The following is a 20045-nucleotide window of genomic DNA, read 5'->3' as shown; positions in this document are numbered from 1 at the left end:
TCTACTTTACCACCGTGGGATACTATTTTTGTACCATGGTATGCGACTGTTACATGTTAACTGATGCTAAAGTGTGGAACGAAAGTTAATTGGGCCATGTATAAACATGTGTGTATTACATGTATATATATTACCTAAAGTGAATTTATATGATTCAATGTTCATGTTGCAATATTAATGTTTGTCCTCAGCGTATTTTAGCTCTATGTAATGATTCTATGCATGCTTGTTGTCTACAAAAAATCGTTAAAATGGGACACTGTTATTAATCAGAAATCTGTGCCCGTTATAGGCAAAAAATTCATGCAGTTTTGGTGCCATTTAATTTTTGATGCGCTCTTTCTTATATGCTTTGGTTCTCATCAAGTTGTGAGCTATAGATGGGTTTTCCTCCATTCAAGAAAATGTACTGCAGTTAATGCTTTATTGCAGCATGATGCATATATGTTATTAAAATTTGTATTTTAATTGCTGAACAAGGTTATTTTTCTTCTTGCAGTTAACTGTATGGACTATATATATTTTCCTTCATGGAAGGGCTTAGTTGGTAAGTAGGATTTTCAGATGTATTCTCCGCTCAATTTCATATGATTTTATGATCTTTTCAAGTCTTCTGCATTTCAACGTCCAAGGTCTCTTTCTCTCTCTCTCTCTCTTTTAAATTTGTTTGTTCCCCCCGGTTAGGCTTCAAACATGTTGAATCGAAATGAGAAATTTCCATGATTAATAAACTAAAATCTTTTTATTTAGGAAATATGAGAAGGCTGAAAGTAAATGATAGTTTTCTTAGGGTGATGTAAAATGCTAGATTTGGATTAGCATAGTTCACTTGATTTCTATCATGTACATTTTACAAAATTTCTTGTTCACATGTACAAAATACATGAATTATATAAAAAAATACAAAGGATTGTGAGCTCACGAACTTCTAGTTAAAGCCCAATCACACCCATAGGCATTGTCGTATAACTAAATCTACATGTACTAACTACAATTAACATAAACTAGGTGATTCCTTGAATGCAGAATCTAAATGTCTGTTGGTAATGTCTTTCCTTCTATACTGGAATTATACCTTATGTATATTTTTCAGTTTGAAAGCTCTCTGTGTTTGTTTTATTTATTTAAGTTCACTTTAGCAATTGGCTTTACTGTTTTTGCTATTTTCCGGTTGTCCTTCAATATTGTGTGCTTGTTTGCACTTACCTGGGCATGCGCGCTCGTATGTGTATGCATGTATGGTTGCTTAGCTGGGTATTAATCCAAAATTTTGTTTCAGGCGCTCTCTGGAGTTGGTGAAACAAGGCAAGAAAGAGCTCAGATAACTGATAACACTGCTCTTGAAGCTGCTCTAAATGCTCGGTTTCTGTTTCAAATTGGCATCTTCTCAGCTGCGCCAATGATTTTGGGCTTCATCTTGGAGCAAGGTTTCTTAAGGGTAATTGGTTTATCCTCATGTAACTTAATCCTTTGATTGCCCCAGTGAATTGTATTAATGAACTTACTGCTGCCTCTATATGCCTTTATTTGATCCATTTAATTGATATCTGTTTTCTTACTTGCGTATATGGTAATTTTTATATCCTAAATCACTAGTAATGAATCCATTCTAATGTCAGTTTTATGGATTCAGCAGTTAGACTCTCTGTCTGCATAGCATGCTTTTTAATATTTTCTATTTGTTGGTGGAACATTGATATGGTTGATTCTGCAGGCGGTTGTCAGTTTTATCACAATGCAGTTGCAGCTTTGCACTGTTTTCTTCACATTCTCTCTTGGTACAAGAACTCATTATTTTGGTCGGACAATCCTGCATGGTGGTGCCAGGGTATGCTTTGTCTCAATGCACCTGATTTCTCTGTTCCTTTTTTTTTTACATAAAAAAAGGATCTAGGGAGTGAAACGTTCTATTATTTGTTTCTTAACAGTATCAAGCTACTGGTAGGGGTTTTGTGGTACGCCATATTAAATCTTCTGAGAACTACAGACTATATTCTCGCAGTCATTTTGTTAAAGGGTATGTATCTCTCTTTACGTGTGTTTGTGTGCGTGTATGTTTTTTTAACTGAACGAGCCATATTAAGTTAAGCTCTTGTGGTGCACTCAGGCTAGAAGTTGTGCTTTTGTTGGTGGTATACCTTGCATATGGGTATAATGAGGGTGCATTGGCCTACATTCTTCTTTCAATCAGCAGTTGGTATATGGCTCTTTCATGGCTTTTTGCCCCCTATTTGTTCAATGCTTCTGGATTTGAGTGGCAAAAGTAAGCAACCTTCCTTTATTTATCTCTCTTTGGATGTAGGATCATACCAAATTCGTTACCTCTTTTACCTTTTTTTCTTTAAAGGATTGTGGAAGACTTCAGAGATTGGACAAATTGGCTATTTTACAGAGGCGGAATTGGAGTTAAGGGAGAAGAAAGCTGGGAAGCTTGGTGGGATGAAGAACTGGTATTATTTTTTAGAGAAAATCGCCTCAGTGACCAAAAAAAAGTTATAATATACGATTTTAACCAACTTTTTTTGGATTTGCCAAAATGACCAACAAAATCGCAACGCGAAATAAAAATCGCAACGCGATCCCCAGAATCGCAAATCAGTTTCCAGAATCGCAAATCAGTTTCCAAAATCGCAACGCGATTCTTGAAAATCGCGATGCGATAGTACAAATTCGCATTGCGATTTTCCATAATCGCAACGCGAATATGAAAATCGCAACGCGAACACATAAATCGCAACGCGTATCCGTAAATCGCAACGTGTATCCGTAAATCGCAACGCGTATGGGTAAATCGCAATGCGTATCCGTATATCGCAACGCGTATCCGTAAATCGCAACGATAATACATAAAATCGCAACGCGTATCCGTAAATCGCAACGCGATATTTAAAGCGCCATTATAATCGCTACGCGTATTTTATTTTCAAATTACAAAAAGAATATTAAGACAAAATCCCGTAATCGCAACTCATAACCTAAAACCTAAAATCACAACTCAGTCCCATCTCCATCTCTCACTCTCTACGGCGAAGAAATCCGTCCCCATCTCCGAAGATTTCCGTCCCCATCTCCGGCGAAATCCCTCACAACCATTCACGGTCAGAAATCCCTCACAATATTCAGAAATGGAAAATCAACCTCCGAGGGTTAGTTTTTTTAATTATTTTTATTTTGAAATGTTTGCATTATTGTAGGTTTTTCATATTGAAACTGATGATAAGTTTACTGGTCATTTCAATAATAGATTAACCATTTCACTTAGATTTCATTTCGCGTTACGATTCTGTCGTTGCGATTTTCATTTCGCGTTGCTATTCTCTCGTTGCGATTTTCAAGTTAGTATTTGTCTTTGTCTTTGTTCTGTCTTTTGGTTGAAGTAATGCAATCCATTCAAGTTTCAATTTGCAGAAGAGTCGCAACGAGATAAATGAAAATCGCAACGAGAGAATGACTGTCGCAACGAGAGAATCGCTGCGATTTTGGTTTCGCGTTGCGATTCTCTCGTTGCGATTTTCATTTCGCGTTGCGATTCTCTCGTTGCGATTCTCTCGTTGCGATTTTCATTTCAACCAAAAGACAAAACAGTGTTGCAAATTTTAGTTTCAAGAATAAACTACTACTTTTTATGTTTATTGTTTTTGGTATATCTTCACAGTGTAGTTTTTGGTATATCTAACTTGGTATGTTTATTGTTTTTGTATAAATTTTTTTCGGCTCAATTGACCTTGAGAAATAAAGTCAGCCTGGCCACTACAATTGCAAAGAAGCTTTCACCTGCTCAAAGACAATTGTTTGAGGAAACCTGCTTCGGGCCATGGCTGAGAGTACAGCATCCGGGTGGAGATGCTAATTTGACCCATTTGTGGCTTCAGACCATGACATCAAATCTACCCGACAGTATACAACGTGGTGAGGAAGAGATATGGTTTCATTTTCCACCAGCGTATACTTGCTTTGGGCGGAAGGAGTTCTGCTTAATCACTGGTCTACGATTCGGACACGATGATGTAGGCCGGTACACTCGTCATATCGCCCGCCCATCATGGTTATCCCGGGTTTTTCCGGATGAGTCAATGGAGAAGCCGAACCTACATGTCGACGACCTGAAGAAATTATTTAATAAGAAAGCTGGTTTCACTCGGATGGAAGACGTCGATGTTGTCCGAGTATGCCTTCTACTACTTGTGTATGTCGGCTTTTTAGGCAGAGAGGCCAGACAACCTATTCATCGGGAGCTAATAATATTGGTAGAGGACCTGAATGCATGGAATCTGTTTCCGTGGGGTTCGTATATATGGAAAGCTACCTGGACTAAGTTGTCGTCTGCCTTTGATGACCGCAAAAGTTTGCGGGGCGATGGGTCCAAATACACTTTGTCAGGCTTTGTTTGGGCCTTTAAGGTAAGAATTTCTATATAATGTTTCTAAAATTATAATTAATTATTTAACAATTACTAATTTTGTTATTATATTGTTTGTAGATTTGGATATTCGAGGCTTTCCCCAGCATGCGTACATATGCAATAAAAACGTCAAATGATATTCCCAGGGCTATTTCCTGGAAGAGGAAAACTCTGTTGGATTGGGAAGACTTAATACCATATGCCACAATAAATAATGTAAGTTAACACAAATACTTTCATATAATATATAAACAAGTTATTAATAGTAGACGTTTAACTTTGTTTGAGTTTTTATATTTTAGGAGGCCAACATTCCATTACAAAGACTGACACCCACGGAGGAAGAGCTTGCCACTGATTGGTGGCAAGCTAGTCAGAATTTTTTTGATGGCACGGATGATGAGCAGCATCCACTTCCTCCAATTCGAGAGCCATCACCTCACCTAGAGCCATCACCCGATCGACCCGACTATACACCTCTAGAACGAGAGCCATCACCTATCCCGTCACATCATCGAGCCTCTTCTCCACCATCACCTCATGATAGGCGACCGGCAAAGATGCCACGACTCCTATCTCCCTGTTCTCCACCTCCACCTCAACGGGATGAGTCAAGGGAGTTACGTGATGAGGTCAATGCCTTGCGTGAGGAGATCGGTACTCTACGCGATAACGATGGTGCATGGCGTGTGGAGGTGTCAACTTTACGTGGTGAGGTTGCCGCTCTACGTGAGATGATAGTATCGTTGCAGAATGAGGTTCATACTCTACGCAACGAGGTAAGTTTAAGATTTTCCATATTTAACTTAATGATAAATTTACTCGTAATTTCACTTAGATTAGCCATTTCACTTAGATTGCTTAGTAAATTTATTCGGTTGCTGCCAATTCTGCTAAACTGTGTATTCTTTAACACTGTGAAATAGTATTTGTCTTTGTTTTGTCTTTTGGTTGAAAGTAAATTTGTTCGGTTGCTGCCAATTCTGCTAAACTGTGTATTCTTTAACACTGTGAAATATATTTGTCTTTGTTTTGTCTTTTGGTTGAAAGTAAATTTGTTCGGTTGCTGCCAATTCTGCTAAACTGTGTATTCTTTAACACTGTGAAATAGTATTTGTCTTTGTTTTGTCTTTTGGTTGAAAGTAAATTTGTTCGGTTGCTGCCAATTCTGCTAAACTGTGTATTCTTTAACACTGTGAAATAGTATTTGTCTTTGTTTTGTCTTTTGGTTGAAAGTAAATTTGTTCGGTTGCTGCCAATTCTGCTAAACTGTGTATTCTTTAACACTGTGAAATATATTTGTCTTTGTTTTGTCTTTTGGTTGAAAGTAAATTTGTTCGGTTGCTGCCAATTCTGCTAAACTGTGTATTCTTTAACACTGTGAAATAGTATTTGTCTTTGTTTTGTCTTTTGGTTGAAAGTAAATTTGTTCGGTTGCTGCCAATTCTGCTAAACTGTGTATTCTTTACTGTGAAATAGTATTTGTCTTTGTTTTGTCTTTTGGTTGAAAGTAAATTTGTTCGGTTGCTGCCAATTCTGCTAAACTGTGTATTCTTTAACACTGTGAAATAGTATTTGTCTTTGTTTTGTCTTTTGGTTGAAAGTAAATTTATCCATTCAAGTTTCAATTTGCAGAAGAAGAAATAGTTTACTTTCGCAACGCGAAACCAAAATCGCAACGCGAAATGAAAATCGCAACGACAGAATCGCAACGCGAAACCAAAATCGCAACGACAAGATCGCAACGCGAAACCAAAATCGCATTGCGATTTTCATTTCGCGTTGCGATTCTTTCGTTGCGATTTTGGTTTCGCGTTGCGATTCTGTCGTTGCGATTTTCATTTCGCGTTGCGATTTTGGTTTCGCGTTGCGATTTTAAGTTTCGTGTTGCGAAAGTAAAGTATTTCTTCTTCTGCAAATTGAAACTTGAATGGATTGCATTACTTCAACCAATAGACAAAACAAAGACAAATACTAACTTCAGGGTATTAGTTTGAAACATATTTTTCTTTGTTATCTGATGCATTTTGTGAACTATGATAGAATAATGACTTGGGTGAATACAATGCAAGTTTGAAACATATTTGTCTTTGTTTTCACTGTTTAAATATCATGTCTGTTTATTTACTGATTTTTGTATTTAATTATTTAGCGGCCCGATAGAGTGGATGCTTTACGTCGGGTTATGCTTGCACGACGGAGTTCACGCATCAGACAGCGTGCACGTGCTATTAAGTCTCCGTACACCCCAATAGTGCGAAGACACCGCAAGAAGAAGCCCGACTCGCCTGTCATCCCTCAAGAGTCCACTCCTATCGTTGAAGAGGCCCCCCATATCATTCCTCGAGAGTCCCCTCCCACCGTTCAAGAGGCCACTGTCATCATTGAAGAGGTCCCTCCCACCATTCAAGAGCCCGATTCACATGGCGTCATATGTAGGCTTCTTGAGAAACCCTCTGACGTGCCGGACATGATGGATTCAAGTTGGCTCTCGTATGAGTTACCGGCCAGTACCATACCGGTATCTGAAGAGGAGAGGGAACAACTACCGGACACAATTTTGGATAACACCCTTTGGGCTAAGACCGCAGTTGATTTTTATCTACATGAGCGGAGCAAGGGGTGTTTCACTGACATATGCAAGCTCACCGATGATATCTTTTTGTTGCTTGAACGGCCTTGGTGGGGCGTATTATTAGGGGTCGAAGACAATGGCTATTTCGATGGGGGGTAAGTCTTATATTTTTCTTATATTTCAATTTGATTAATTTTTTTTTAAATTTATGTAAGTCACTAATATATGTCTTTTTTTGTAAAACAGCATATCGATGCGTGGGTGACACGTCTTCTAATAATAAGAAAACTTAAGAAAAATAAAAATATACGATATACAATAATGCCGACGTCTTTTCACGCCGTTCACTTGAAGAATGCACGAGATGAATCATTTGATTTGGGCAATGGACAAGCTAAACTTTATCCTGCATGGTGGGAGGTCGATAAGGTTAGTATTTATTTTAGATTGAGTTTAAAGGTTTTATGAAATAAGTGCGCAAATGAATGAATTATTACTTATGATTGCAGGTGTTTATCCCTGTTTTGGAACGTAAACATTGGATTCTCGTCGAGCTTCAGCTCCCATCCCTTAAGACAATAGTGTATGACAGCATGATAAATTACATATCATTGGCTGATTTAAGAGATGTTATTAAGGGATGGAGCTCTCATTTGGCTAAATTCTTGGATGCGATCAATTATTGGACTCGTTCTGGAAACAAGAAGCCAAAGAAGCTCAATATTACAGTTATTAGAGACGAGACCGCGCCACAACAAACGAGCGGAGCCAGAGGAGATTGTGGTCCTCTCGTATGCTTGGCGTTGGAGCGTTTGACGACGGGAAGCATCAAGTATCTACCTCCCACCGATAGAGATAAAGCTGCAGTAGGCTTGTGGTTTCGGCATTATATGGCTAAATCGATATATACGAGACGCTGCCTACCTGCATCCGCGTTATAAAATGTCCATAAACAATTGGTAAGTTTATATACTTTTGGTTTGAAAATGTTTGGTTAAGTAACTAGAATTCAATAATTTGCTGTTTGTAGGTTTTAGATGTGTAGAAAGTGTTGTTTGAACAAATGTTTGGTTTCTGCAGGTTAATCTCAGAAGTGAACTGCGTGAAAATGATGTCGAGCTGCAAAAGTTGATTCAATAGTTTAATTGATTGTTTTTTGATTGTTTAATTGATTTGTAAAAGTTGATTCAATAGTAGATGATCGGAAATAAGAATTATTGCTTATTTTTTGATTGTTTAATTGATTTGTAAAAGATGATTTGTAAAAGTTGATTTGTGTAATTGATGCGAACATAATTCTTATTTGTGCTTGTTTAATTGATTGAAATGTAATGGTTGATTTTGTTGATTTCAATCTGCATTATGTTGAAGGCAAAAATGACTATCGCAATGCGAAATGAAAATCGCAATGCGAAATGAAAATCGCAACGAGAGAATCGCAATGCGGAAATGAAAATCGCAATGCGTTTATAATTTCGCATTGCGATTATCTCGTTGCGATTTTCATTTCGCATTGCGATTTTCATTTCGCATTGCGATTCTTTCGTTGCGATTTTCATTTCGCATTGCGATTTTCATTTCGCATTGCGATTTTAATTTCGCATTGCGATTATGTCGTTGCGATTTTCATTTCGCATTGCGATTTTCATTTCGCATTGCGATTTTTATTTCGCATTGCGATTCTCTCGTTGCGATTTTCATTTCGCATTGCGATTTTCATTTCGCATTGCGATTCTCTCGTTGCGATTTTCATTTCCGCATTGCGATTTTCATGTTGGGATTTTCATTTCGCGTTGCGATTGTATTTTCCGTGTTGCGATAGTCAAATGCATGCCTAATAGTGATAACAACTGAATAACAAGAGTTGGTTAAGTCAAAATGGTTGGCCTGAGTCATTAATTCAACTGAAAATGTTAAAAGTTCACACATAAAATCCACATAATACAACGTTTGCATTTAAAAATCACCTAAGTTAACAGTCTCAAAAGGTGAAGCCAATCGTGATTGGGATTTTAAAGATGATTGCCTTTTGCTTGACACCATATGAGCTTTGGATTTTGATGAGGATCCATATTTTGGTAGAGGAAAAGATGATTTTGATGGCACTGGTGATCCACATGTCAACCTTGTATGACCACTTTCCTTGCACCGACTACATGTCGATCTCTTCTTCTCTTCACCCTTAGACGGTATACGATCGTGACTTTTTGGTCGGCCAGGTAGCCTTCTGTCCATGGCTGGTGGCAAAACTGTTTGTAAGTCATCTGGTATGTCCCACTCAGAAGGATGTGGAATAGGGTAGACAATCTCGGCATAAGTCTGTCGATAAACTTCTGTAGTGTAGCAATCCATAGCGTATGCGCTTGAATCATCTTGGTTTAAATGAAGAGCAACTTTTATAACATGGCCACACGGATAACCAGATGTTTGCCATTTCATACAACTACACGTCTTTGCATTTAGATCGACTAGCCCATTTAAGTTATTATCCAGTACTTGAAACAAAGTGTTTGAACATGGTTCAACTCTCCATGACGTTGACTTCACAACACGTTTCGTTATCTTTTTTTCAGTCCATGGTGTAACACGATGTTCCAATGTTCCTGTAAATTTAAATAAACAATACTTAGTAAAATATATAAATATGATAAGTTACGAATTCAAAGAAATAATACCTGCATGGTTTCTTTTCTTGTAGTACCACTGTTGAATAGAGGCTCGAAAAAACTCCATTAACATAGTAATGGGTAATTTCCGGGAATGACGACTTAGAGCGTTGATTGATTCTGCACTATTAGACGTCATGAAACCATATCTTGCTCCAAGTTGATGTACTCTTGACCATCTTTCAAACCCGACATCTTCTAGTGTTTGAGCACACTGAGGCAAAACACGTCTTAAACAATTTATATGCTTATTAAAATCCACTTCCCGATAAGCTTTTACAGCCTTCCAGTATGTCCATTTGTGCTTTTTTATACCAGCAGACCTTGATTTTAGATTTCTATACAAATGAACACCACAAAGTCCATGAAAAGCATCTGGGAAACACCTTCTAACAGCGTTGTCAATTGAGTTTGCCCTATCGGATATGATTGTCAGATTGCTAATAGGACCTATGCAATCCCTAAGATGCCCCATAAACCATGTCCATGAATCAGAGGTTTCAGATTTGCCAACCCCGTAAGCTATTGGCAATATCCCATTGTTAGCATCCATGGCTACTGCTAATAAGTTTACTCCAAGGTATCGACCTTTCAAATGTGCTCCGTCAACTATAATAACTGGGCGCATGCAAGTAATAAACGAACGAATCTACAAAATAATATACACAAGAAATATAATCATTTAAATGTGAAATGCATGTAACTAACAAAAATGAGTCAACAAAATTATATTGATTTACTAACCGTAGCACCAATGGCGATAAACAGCAACTCAAAGCGTCCATCTCTATCTGTTTTGATATGAGTTACCGACCCAGGATTTTTCAGCTTTAAATTGTGACAATAAGCCGGCAGTTGGGCAAACGATGCTTCTGGCGACCCCCTCAACAATTCCAAGGCATAACATTTGGCTCTCCAAGCTTGAGAATATGATATACTAATCTTGAACCGAGCATTCATGTCAGTCATAATTTCATGTCCCCGATATACCCTGCCATTCAAAAACATTAACTCAGCCAGAAAACCACCCAACACCTTTTTGTTTGCCTGTCTATGGTGAGGAAAAACTTGGGTTCTTGAACATGTATGTTTATCAATAAAAGTCCTAACTTGAAACATTTTGCAATCTTTTATTCTCTTTGCAATCATACGCCACGTACAGTTTTTGTCAATCATACACCTTGTTTCGAAACGATCTTTGCTTGATTTGTTAACTTTTAGTTGATAGCCATCTTCCACACATTTCGTATATAAAGCTATCTTCAAGTCTTCCTTTGTATCAAAACAATCATCTTTCTTGATACGAATAACTTTTGTGTAACAATCAACTGCTTTCTTTATCAACTCTTCTTCCGGTATCTGAAGTAATTCTGGCATATTCCAGTTATACGCCCGTGGCATTTTCTTTTCTTCGGGGACTTTTTCTTCTTCTTTTTCTTCTTCAGGATTATATGAATTACAGAATGGATGTTCAACATGTTCGTTCACAGTCGTAACTTCCTCCTCAATATCATCAACATTACATTCTTCGGCAACGGCTGTTTCATCATCAAAATTCGGGTATTGACCAATATCAATATCATTACACGCATGGTCTGTTTATTCTTCTGAAACATCATCAAAATCTGTGTATTGACCAATATCAAAGTCCGGATATTGACCAAGACCAAATTTCGAATACTGACTAGTACTCACAATTTTTTCTGTTGGCTCATCATCGTCTAACTGGTCAATACGAAAACCGGAATTTGGTGCTGAAAGTTGATTGGGATTTGGATTAGAGAAAGGTTGTGGGTTTTGAGAAAAACTTAGTTGATTACTACCCGCTACTGACCCAACAATACTACTTCTAGGTTCAACAACATACAATGTAACATCATCTTGTGAAACACTAATGTAAGCAATGAATCGTTCAACATCTTCATTGTCGGTTAACAAATAAACTTTACCATTTCTCTGATAAGATAGCCTAAATCCACTTAGGGGCTCTAAATTCAATTTATTTGAAACACGTAGCATTAGAGTTTCATAAGTTAACTTTTGTAAAGACAATTTTAGTTGAAGATTCATGGGTAAAGGCATATATTGTAAAACACCATGAACATTATCCCATGACCCTCCAAAACACAAATCTATCCAAACATGATCAACATTAGATGATTTCATGGTTGTAAATTAATTTACTAAACAGACGAGCTGCGAAACTAAAACCTGTTGCCGGATTGGGAAGGATGTCGTTGGATATAGGAACGGATGTCGCCGAGAGAGTGATAGATGGAGATGGAATGAGTTGCGATTTAGGGATTTAGTTTATGATTTCAGTGTTATATACCCAAAATTTCAGTGTTGTGATTTACAGATTCTCGTTGCGATTTACGGATTATCGTTGCAATTTACAGATTCTCGTTGCGATTTACGGATTATCGTTGCGATTTACGGATACGCGTTGCGATTTACGGATTATCGTTGCGATTTACGGATACGCGTTGCGATTTACGGATACGCATTGCGATTTACGGATACGCGTTGCGATTTACGGATACACGTTGCGGTTTACGGATACGCGTTGCGATTTACGGATACGCGTTGCGATATACGGATACGCATTGCGATTTACCCATACGCGTTGCGATTTACGGATACACGTTGCGATTTACGGATACGCGTTGCGATTTATGTGTTCGCGTTGCGATTTTCATATTCGCGTTGCGATTATGTAAAATCGCAATGCGAATTTGTACTATCGCATCGCGATTTTCAAGAATCGCGTTGCGATTTTGGAAACTGATTTGCGATTCTGGAAATTGATTTGCGATTCTGGGGATCGCGTTGCGATTTTTATTTCGCGTTGCGAATTTGTTGGTCATTTTGGCAAATCCAAAAAAAGTTGGTTAAAATCGTATATTATAACTTTTTTTTGGTCACTGAGGCGATTTTCTCTATTTTTTATGCTTAGACAATACGTATTAGTTATTCATAAACATTAACCTGTGGTAGTTTCCTCAACGATGATTAAATATTCAGCTGATTCGGAACAAAATGAATTATGCTCATAGAGTACATTATTTAATAGATGATGCCCATAGTTTCCTCAACGATGAATAAATATTCAGCGGATTGTAGTAATGCCTTGGAATGGTTAAAAAAATCCTGGCTCTTGTCCTGCCTCATTTGAGTGTATAGTGAAGGATATTGTTTCTATTGTGTTGGATCGTAATGTGATTTTAAGGCACATCCAGAGGAGGAGTGCCAACTGGGAGGAGGATAAGCTAGCAAAATTAGGCATTGATTAACTTGTTTCTCTCTTGTATTGTGGATTTGTGTTTGTGTTTGGTTATTTATGTTTGGCTTGGTGTTTGTCCCTAGCTAGGTTATGTCTCTTTCTTGTACTGATTATGATTTTCTAATAAAATTTTTAGGCACTCTTTTTCTCCTTCCAATGTTCGTTGAAATACGGTATTATATTTTGACGGATATGAAGGGAGTTTTAATGAGACCTCCCATTCTTATCAAAAAATAAAAAATAAAAATAGATGCATGTATATGTTGTTTGTATTTCTGATTCACGGAGTTCAAGCATCTGTTCTGTACTGTGTCATTTCTCTTACCTATCAAAGAGTAGAAAACATAAATCCAACTAAGCATTGACTAGAAAAAGTAAACTTTTCTTGGAGTAACAGCTTATTTTGTTTGCATCTACAGGTGCACATTCGCACCCTGAGAGTAAGAATATTGGAGACTATTTTAAGTCTGAGATTTTTCATCTTCCAGTATGGCATTGTCTACAAGCTAGACGTGCAAGGAACAAATACTTCATTGACGGTAACAGTTATACTCGTTATTTGATTGTTGATGTTTTTATTGGCCACTTTGTGCAGTAAATTTTCTTGAACCGTTCCTCTCCATTGTCATTTCTGTGAGATCAGTCTCAGAGAACTTTAAATTCTTTGTATTTTCTACATTGGAAGGCACAAGATGTGCCCTTGGCAATGAAGTCATGGTCGGTGTACTTTTCATATCTGTATCTGTTCCTTATTTATGGTTTCGGGAGGGTTTATCGTGAATTAAATGCTTGAGTGTGAAGAAAAGACCTGAACATTTGAGCCATCGAAGAATATAGAGGATTAATTAGTTTATGTAACTTGAATTTCCTGTATCTCTGTAGATTTACGGCTTTTCCCGGATCGTACTTGCTGTTCTTATACTCCTCTTCAAGGTTTGTGATATATATTCACACACGTACAATTGTACTTTATAATCGGTACTAAAATAATTGAAATAAAAACAATTGAAAATTTAAGTATTAAAACGAATGAAACTAAATGCATAATTTACCCTTACTTTTATTACACGATATTTCAATATATATATATATATATATATATATATAAAATTTATCTATTTTGAAATGGATAATATCCATTCACCTTTTAATTACAATTTTCAATTTCGATGCTGACGTGGAGGGAGATACGGGCCCCACCGCAACCACAAAGCCCCGAATTCCATTCGTATATATCAATCAATTATTCGACTTTGAAAGTCGGCTGTTGGTCTCCGCCTCCTCCCCGTTTGCATGTTTCCTTTGAATTTTCTCTCCTGAAATTTCCCCTAAATACCGAACCCTAAACCCTTGATTTGCTTCGAAATTTCTTCCCCGTGTCTGGATCCTCTCTTATAATTCCGAAATTTGCTTCGTCCTTTCGATTTCTTGTTTCTTCACGAAACAGGAAATTAAACTTCCCCCTTTTTTATTTTTTAATTTCTTCCATGGCTGGCATGGTAGGAGAAAGCATACAATGATTGAATTATTGTTGTTCCTTTTCAATTGTATGGAGTTTACGAAATGCCTGAGCTTCGAAGAGGAGTCTGTAGACGCCGCACGACATTAGCCGAGAAGCAACCGCAACAAGAGCCAAAGCAGACTAGGCCGAGGAATCAAGGTCGTAAACGTGCGGTTGCGGCCGCCGAGGTTGGTAGGCCGAGGACTAGGTTGGCGGTGAAAAGACTGAAGGAGGAAAATCAACTTCAGGTGGTAGTAGCTGCGAACGGTGGAGAGGATCAGGTGATTTTGATTTCTGAGAGGGATAGAGAAATCGAGAGGGAGGAGTTAGTAAAAGTTGATAGAGGAAAGGAAGTTGGGATGGGAGACGAAAGCGGTGGGCTGAGTGCTAACAAGGCTCCTGGACAGGAAGAGGAGGGAAGTACTGCACCTTTTCCTGAGAGAGTATGCTTGTTCTTTTGGCTTGCACTTTATTTAATTTTTGTTTTCTGAACTGCGCTTTTAAGTTTTGTGCTTATTCGATACTTTCTTGCTGATAGTTGTTCTTGTTATGGTTCCAAGCTACTATGTTTTCAATATAGCAGTCAGCGTGTTAGAAAGAAGGAAAATGAAGGAAAAGAAAAGGGAATTGACATGTTTTTTACTTCTTCATTTTGGTACAATAGATGGAAAATGGGCGGATGGGGGAAATTGAGTAAACTTGTAAATGATGGTGATTAATTTTAGTTTAATAAATGTTATCCTCCCATTTATGGACGGGTTGATTTTTGAGGGAATTAGGGAATGTTGAAGATCTACCCATTTTAATTCTTTCTCTTAATTTCTGTCTTGTCAAATGTTTAGTGCTTAGAACTGAGTGAGTGAAATTTTCTTTCCCTTCTATTCTCTTTCTGGTAATTTTTGTTTCGGACCGGTGCCATATAAACTTTTAGTCAGCTCGGATAATTGGATTTATTTTCCTTTTTTAACTTCACAAGGTTCAAGTTGGGGGATCTCCTATGTACAAAATAGAGAGAAAACTCGGTAAAGGTGGATTTGGTCAGGTGTTTGTTGGACGGCGTGTTAGTGGTGGAAATGAACGTGCAACTGGATCTGCAGCCATGGAGGTAAATCATCTTCAACTGCCTTAAGCCTATAAAAAGTTTGTTATGATCCTATTTCTTTTTATTTATATTTGTTCTGTTACAATTTTTGTGTTATTTTTAGGTAGCTCTGAAATTCGAGCATAGAAACAGCAAAGGATGTAATTATGGTCCACCATATGAATGGCAAGTTTACAAGTAGGTGGCTCTACCGTGTTTCTAGTTTTTACTCTTAAACATTTCTAAATCACGACTGTCTGACGGAGCATGTTGAGCTTGTGGTGAACAGTTCTCTCGGTGGCAGTCATGGAGTTCCCAAAGTACATTACAAAGGAAAGCAAGGAGACTATTATGTGATGGTATGATCTGGAGCTTGTCTGGTATTTGTGCATCTATCCCAAATCCATGCTTGACTTCTACTTTCACTTTCAGGTTATGGACATATTAGGGCCCAGCTTATGGGATGTTTGGAATTCTTCAGGGCAAGCGTGAGTGACATGTCTTATTTACCTTGTTAGCCCTCTCCCATCCCTGCCCCTGCCTCCTTTTTTCATCATTTACTTATATAGAAATGACAGACAACAATTGTATACATGCTTTGCCCATCAGAGAGCTCGAAGAAACAAAAATACTCCCCTGTTGTTTACTATTTTATTTTTCGACTAGAAAAATTGCTCCTTCGACGTTTACCATTTTAGTTTTCCACTAGAAATTGTATAGAAGCTTTTTTCCAATAGTATCATGTTTTTTGGAATTTTTGCCACCTCGTAATCCTTTTTATAAACGTTGTGACTGATAGATTATTAAATGGGGCAAGCCACTAATCTTGTATTTAAAATTTTTGTTCTTAATTTCACATGCAGGATGTCTGCAGAAATGGTAGCTTGTATAGCAGTTGAGTCCCTATCAATACTAGAGAAGACGCACTCCAAAGGGTTGGTGATTTTAATTATTTTTATTATGAATACTAGTTTTCATGCTAGATCTATAAATTTATGATTTTAATTTTCAACCTTTCCTTTATTATTGATCCTCTCTATGTAATACCAGTTATGTGCATGGGGATGTTAAGCCGGAGAACTTTCTACTTGGTCAGCCATCTACACCACAAGAGAAGAAATTGTTTCTTGTCGACCTTGGACTAGGTGAGTAAATTTCATTTTATCCCTACAGAATCTCTTTTAATTTTCATTTTAGATTATTTTCTTATGTTTTGTGTACAACATGACATCACAGCAACAAAGTGGAGAGATAGCAGCAGTGGGCTGCATGTTGATTATGATCAACGTCCTGATATGTTTAGGTGTGTATAATTTTTTGTCTGGTTGGGGACTTGTTTATAATAAACTATTTTGCTGAAATATTCTGTTCTCTAATTTTGGTATTCACCAGAGGAACTGTTCGATATGCAAGTGTCCATGCGCATTTAGGAAGAACTGCCAGCAGAAGAGATGATCTTGAGTCTCTTGCGTATACTCTCATATTCCTCCATCGAGGTCGATTACCATGGCAGGGCTATCAGGTATGGCTGATATAATCATCACGGTGAATTGTCTATCCAAAACATTTTAGTCCTCAACTTCTATAATCTATATTGTTTGCTCATTATTTCTTTGACATTCTAAATCAAGGGTGACAACAAATCGTTCTTAGTCTGCAAAAAGAAAATGGCTACGTCCCCTGAAATGCTTTGCTGCTTCTGTCCTCCACCTCTAAAACAATTTCTTGAAACTGTGGTGAATATGAAATTTGACGAGGAGCCCAACTACTCCAAACTAATATCCTTATTTGAGGGCTTGATAGGACCAAATCCAGCTATAAGGCCAATAAATACCGATGGTGCTCAAAAGGTATATACTTGCACTAGACTACTAGTATTTACTGTCGTACATGTTGCTTGTGATACTTTTATTTATAAGAAAACAATAACCATATAGAATACTGATATTTAAACTCCTTTTGTCAATGCATAAAACTAGGTTGCATGCAAAATATATATAAAAATAAAAATAATAATTTAATTTGGAGAGGTGAAGTTAAATGTATTCGATGTAAATTCGTATTCATGCTAGGGGGTTAAAAGATCTTGGGGGGAAGGGGGCCAATGTTTCCCGTGCTATCACTATCATCTGCATTGAAGACTTTCTTTCAAAGGAATCTGTAACAGATAAATAATAATCATGAATGTTTGGTAGATTATTTATCAAATAGGCCAAAAGCGAGGTAGGTTGAATACGGATGAAGAAGATGATCAACCCAAGAAGAAGGTTCGTCTTGGCGTTCCTGCTACACAGTGGATTTCAGTCTACAATGCAAGACCTCCAATGAAGCAGAGGTATTTTTGGAGTAGTTTCCGTTTTCATTGCCCCCTTTTTTTTACTGTACGCATTTGATTTATCAATTTAACTGTTTGTTATCATGCAATTAGGTATCATTACAATGTGGCTGATGCAAGGTTGGCTCAACATGTGGAGAAAGGAGTTGCAGATGGTCTGCTAATAAGCTGTGTGGCATCTTGTACCAATCTTTGGGCATTAATTACGGATGCTGGGACTGGTTTTACAAGCCAAATTTATGAGCTTTCACCTTCCTTCTTACACAAGGTTACCTCCTATTGCATATTGCTATGATTTCCGTGTCATTTTTTTATTTTTTGTATAACAGTAAAATATTTATGTTAAGGGTGTGTCTTATGCTATGATTTCCGTGTCATTTTTTTTATTTATTTTTTGTATTATCAGTAAAATATTTATGTTAAGGGTGTGTCTTACTCTTTTGCATATACAGGAATGGATCATGGATCAGTGGGAGAAAAACTATTATATTAGTTCTATTGCTGGTTCAAACGGTGGAAGTTCCCTTGTTGTTATGTCCAAAGGTCAGTTCATATTCTGATTTGTCTAAATTGTCTGATGAAATTTTGGTTTGAATGTTAAATAAACGCTAAAATAAAACTCTTAAGATGGATTGGGGTGGGGAATAGAGTATGTTGAAGATTTAGTTGATGGTGACGTCTTTTCTTTGACATAGATACTCCTTCCTGGTTTATTCTGATATATTTTTCAGCAATTCAAGCATCAACATGGGAACAACTCTCTCAATCATGTTTTTGTTTCTTCTTCTCACTTTTCTCCTAGGATTCAAATCGTATAATTATAGGCGTTGCCAGAAATTGAGGGAATCAACTAGATGAGAACTGATTTAATCTATATGGCCCCCTTTCTCATAACAAGGGTAGATAAAAAGATTCATCTTGATGCAAGAAACTGATACATTCCATAACTTATCTCAAAATCATTTTACAGAAATGAAGATGGGTTTCTTGTATCAAAGTTTGTACTTCTAGAGGCCTTATAATATTTAAGCAAACCACTTTTTATGTTTTTCTATTTACTTCAATGGCTGAGGGTTTCTCAATCATGATAATCTCTTCAGGTACCCAATACACCCAACAATCTTATAAAGTAAGCGAATCTTTCCCCTTCAAGTGGATAAACAAAAAGTGGAGAGAGGGCTTTTTTGTCACCTCAATGACTACTGCTGGGAGCCGGTGGGGTGTTGTTATGTCTCGTAATGCAGGCTTCAGTGACCAGGTTTAATCCCAGTTGCACTCTTTTGAGTTTTCTTCTTCCTTTCTCATCTTTGTTATTAACTATTGTCAACCGGTTTTTTAGGTTGTGGAACTTGATTTCCTCTATCCAAGTGAAGGAATACACAGGCGTTGGGATAATGGTTATAGAATCACATCGACAGCTGCAACTTCGGATCAAGCTGCTCTAATCTTGAGCATTCCTAAGCGCAAACCTGGCGACGAAACCCAAGAGACTTTACGCACATCTCAATTTCCCAGCACACATGTTAAGGTAATGCTCTCTTTTGCTTCATATATCGTATACTCCATGCACATAATACTGGCTTACCATCTACCAGTTTGAGAAGTTGATACGCTTTTTAGGGCAATGCAAAGTTACATTTTATTCTCGTGAAATTTGTTGTTATGTATCCCAACGGATGTAGGCAGGGAGGCGTGGGTCAAATTTTTGGCCGCCCACGTTTGGCAAGATAGAGAGCTAATTGAATAAGAATATATATATAAAGGGACATTATAATAATTATCTCTAAATATATTATCTGGGTTGGGTTGAAGATCTTTTACCTCCAACCCGACTCTCTCATTCTCAAAACTGGCCCGACCTGCCCCCGAATCGGAATTTCAAAGAAAAGAATCTGATCCTATGAGATCGGATTAGGGTATTTTGTCAATCCCATATGTATGCATATTCTCATGTGGATTTTGTTATAATGTGTAGGAAAAATGGGCAAAAAATCTCTATCTTGCATGTCTATGCTATGGAAGGACTGTATCATGAAATCGAGATATCAGCGCTGTCGGTTTTCTTCCCTTCTCTGTTCTCTTTTGACATTTCCTTGTATTGCAATTCAGTCCCTCTAATTTAGTTTTTGTATTTTGAAATACAAGTGTTAACACCCTGTACTAGTACCAGTTGCTGTTAAATGTGATGATGTGTTGTAATAT

The 20045-nt window shown here is 37.4% G+C and overlaps 2 protein-coding genes across 2 annotated transcripts; both read left to right on the top strand.

Annotated features, from left to right (window-relative positions):
* Positions 1 to 1276: 1276 nt before the first annotated feature.
* LOC120209082 (callose synthase 9-like) lies at positions 1277 to 14450 on the top strand. The gene is made up of 8 exons (XM_039208149.1): positions 1277 to 1438; positions 1715 to 1828; positions 1929 to 2017; positions 2108 to 2263; positions 2348 to 2450; positions 13346 to 13465; positions 13809 to 13859; positions 14430 to 14450. The coding sequence occupies exons 1-8, from the start codon at positions 1400 to 1402 to the stop codon at positions 14448 to 14450; spliced, it is 693 nt and encodes a 230-aa protein (XP_039064080.1). The 5' UTR covers positions 1277 to 1399.
* Positions 14198 to 19995, top strand: LOC120209124 (casein kinase 1-like protein HD16). Its single transcript, XM_039208188.1, has 16 exons — positions 14198 to 14870; positions 15404 to 15532; positions 15633 to 15706; positions 15798 to 15867; positions 15941 to 15996; positions 16372 to 16443; positions 16559 to 16653; positions 16745 to 16811; positions 16901 to 17030; positions 17140 to 17358; positions 17704 to 17843; positions 17937 to 18111; positions 18296 to 18386; positions 18944 to 19101; positions 19183 to 19371; positions 19819 to 19995. The coding sequence occupies exons 1-16, from the start codon at positions 14490 to 14492 to the stop codon at positions 19876 to 19878; spliced, it is 2106 nt and encodes a 701-aa protein (XP_039064119.1). The 5' UTR covers positions 14198 to 14489; the 3' UTR covers positions 19879 to 19995.
* The last annotated feature ends 50 nt before the right edge of the window (positions 19996 to 20045 follow it).

The sequence above is a fragment of the Hibiscus syriacus genome, unplaced genomic scaffold, assembly GCF_006381635.1.
Source record: "Hibiscus syriacus cultivar Baekdansim isolate YM2019G1 unplaced genomic scaffold, ASM638163v2 tig00018093_pilon, whole genome shotgun sequence".
In the NCBI taxonomy this organism is placed as follows: domain Eukaryota; kingdom Viridiplantae; phylum Streptophyta; class Magnoliopsida; order Malvales; family Malvaceae; genus Hibiscus; species Hibiscus syriacus.
The sequence above is the reverse complement of the archived record's forward strand: the minus strand, read 5'-3'. Positions and strand labels throughout refer to the sequence as shown.

Coding starts and splice junctions, on each gene's coding strand:
- LOC120209082 (XM_039208149.1), top strand. CDS start 1,400: ATGATTTTGGGCTTCATCTTGGAGCAAGGTTTCTTAAGG. Junction 1,439..1,714: donor TGGAGCAAGGTTTCTTAAGG/GTAATTGGTTTA, acceptor TTGATTCTGCAG/GCGGTTGTCAGTTTTATCAC. Junction 1,829..1,928: donor TCCTGCATGGTGGTGCCAGG/GTATGCTTTGTC, acceptor GTTTCTTAACAG/TATCAAGCTACTGGTAGGGG.
- LOC120209124 (XM_039208188.1), top strand. CDS start 14,490: ATGCCTGAGCTTCGAAGAGGAGTCTGTAGACGCCGCACGACATTAGCC. Junction 15,997..16,371: donor TGGAATTCTTCAGGGCAAGC/GTGAGTGACATG, acceptor TTTCACATGCAG/GATGTCTGCAGAAATGGTAG. Junction 17,359..17,703: donor ATACCGATGGTGCTCAAAAG/GTATATACTTGC, acceptor AATGTTTGGTAG/ATTATTTATCAAATAGGCCA.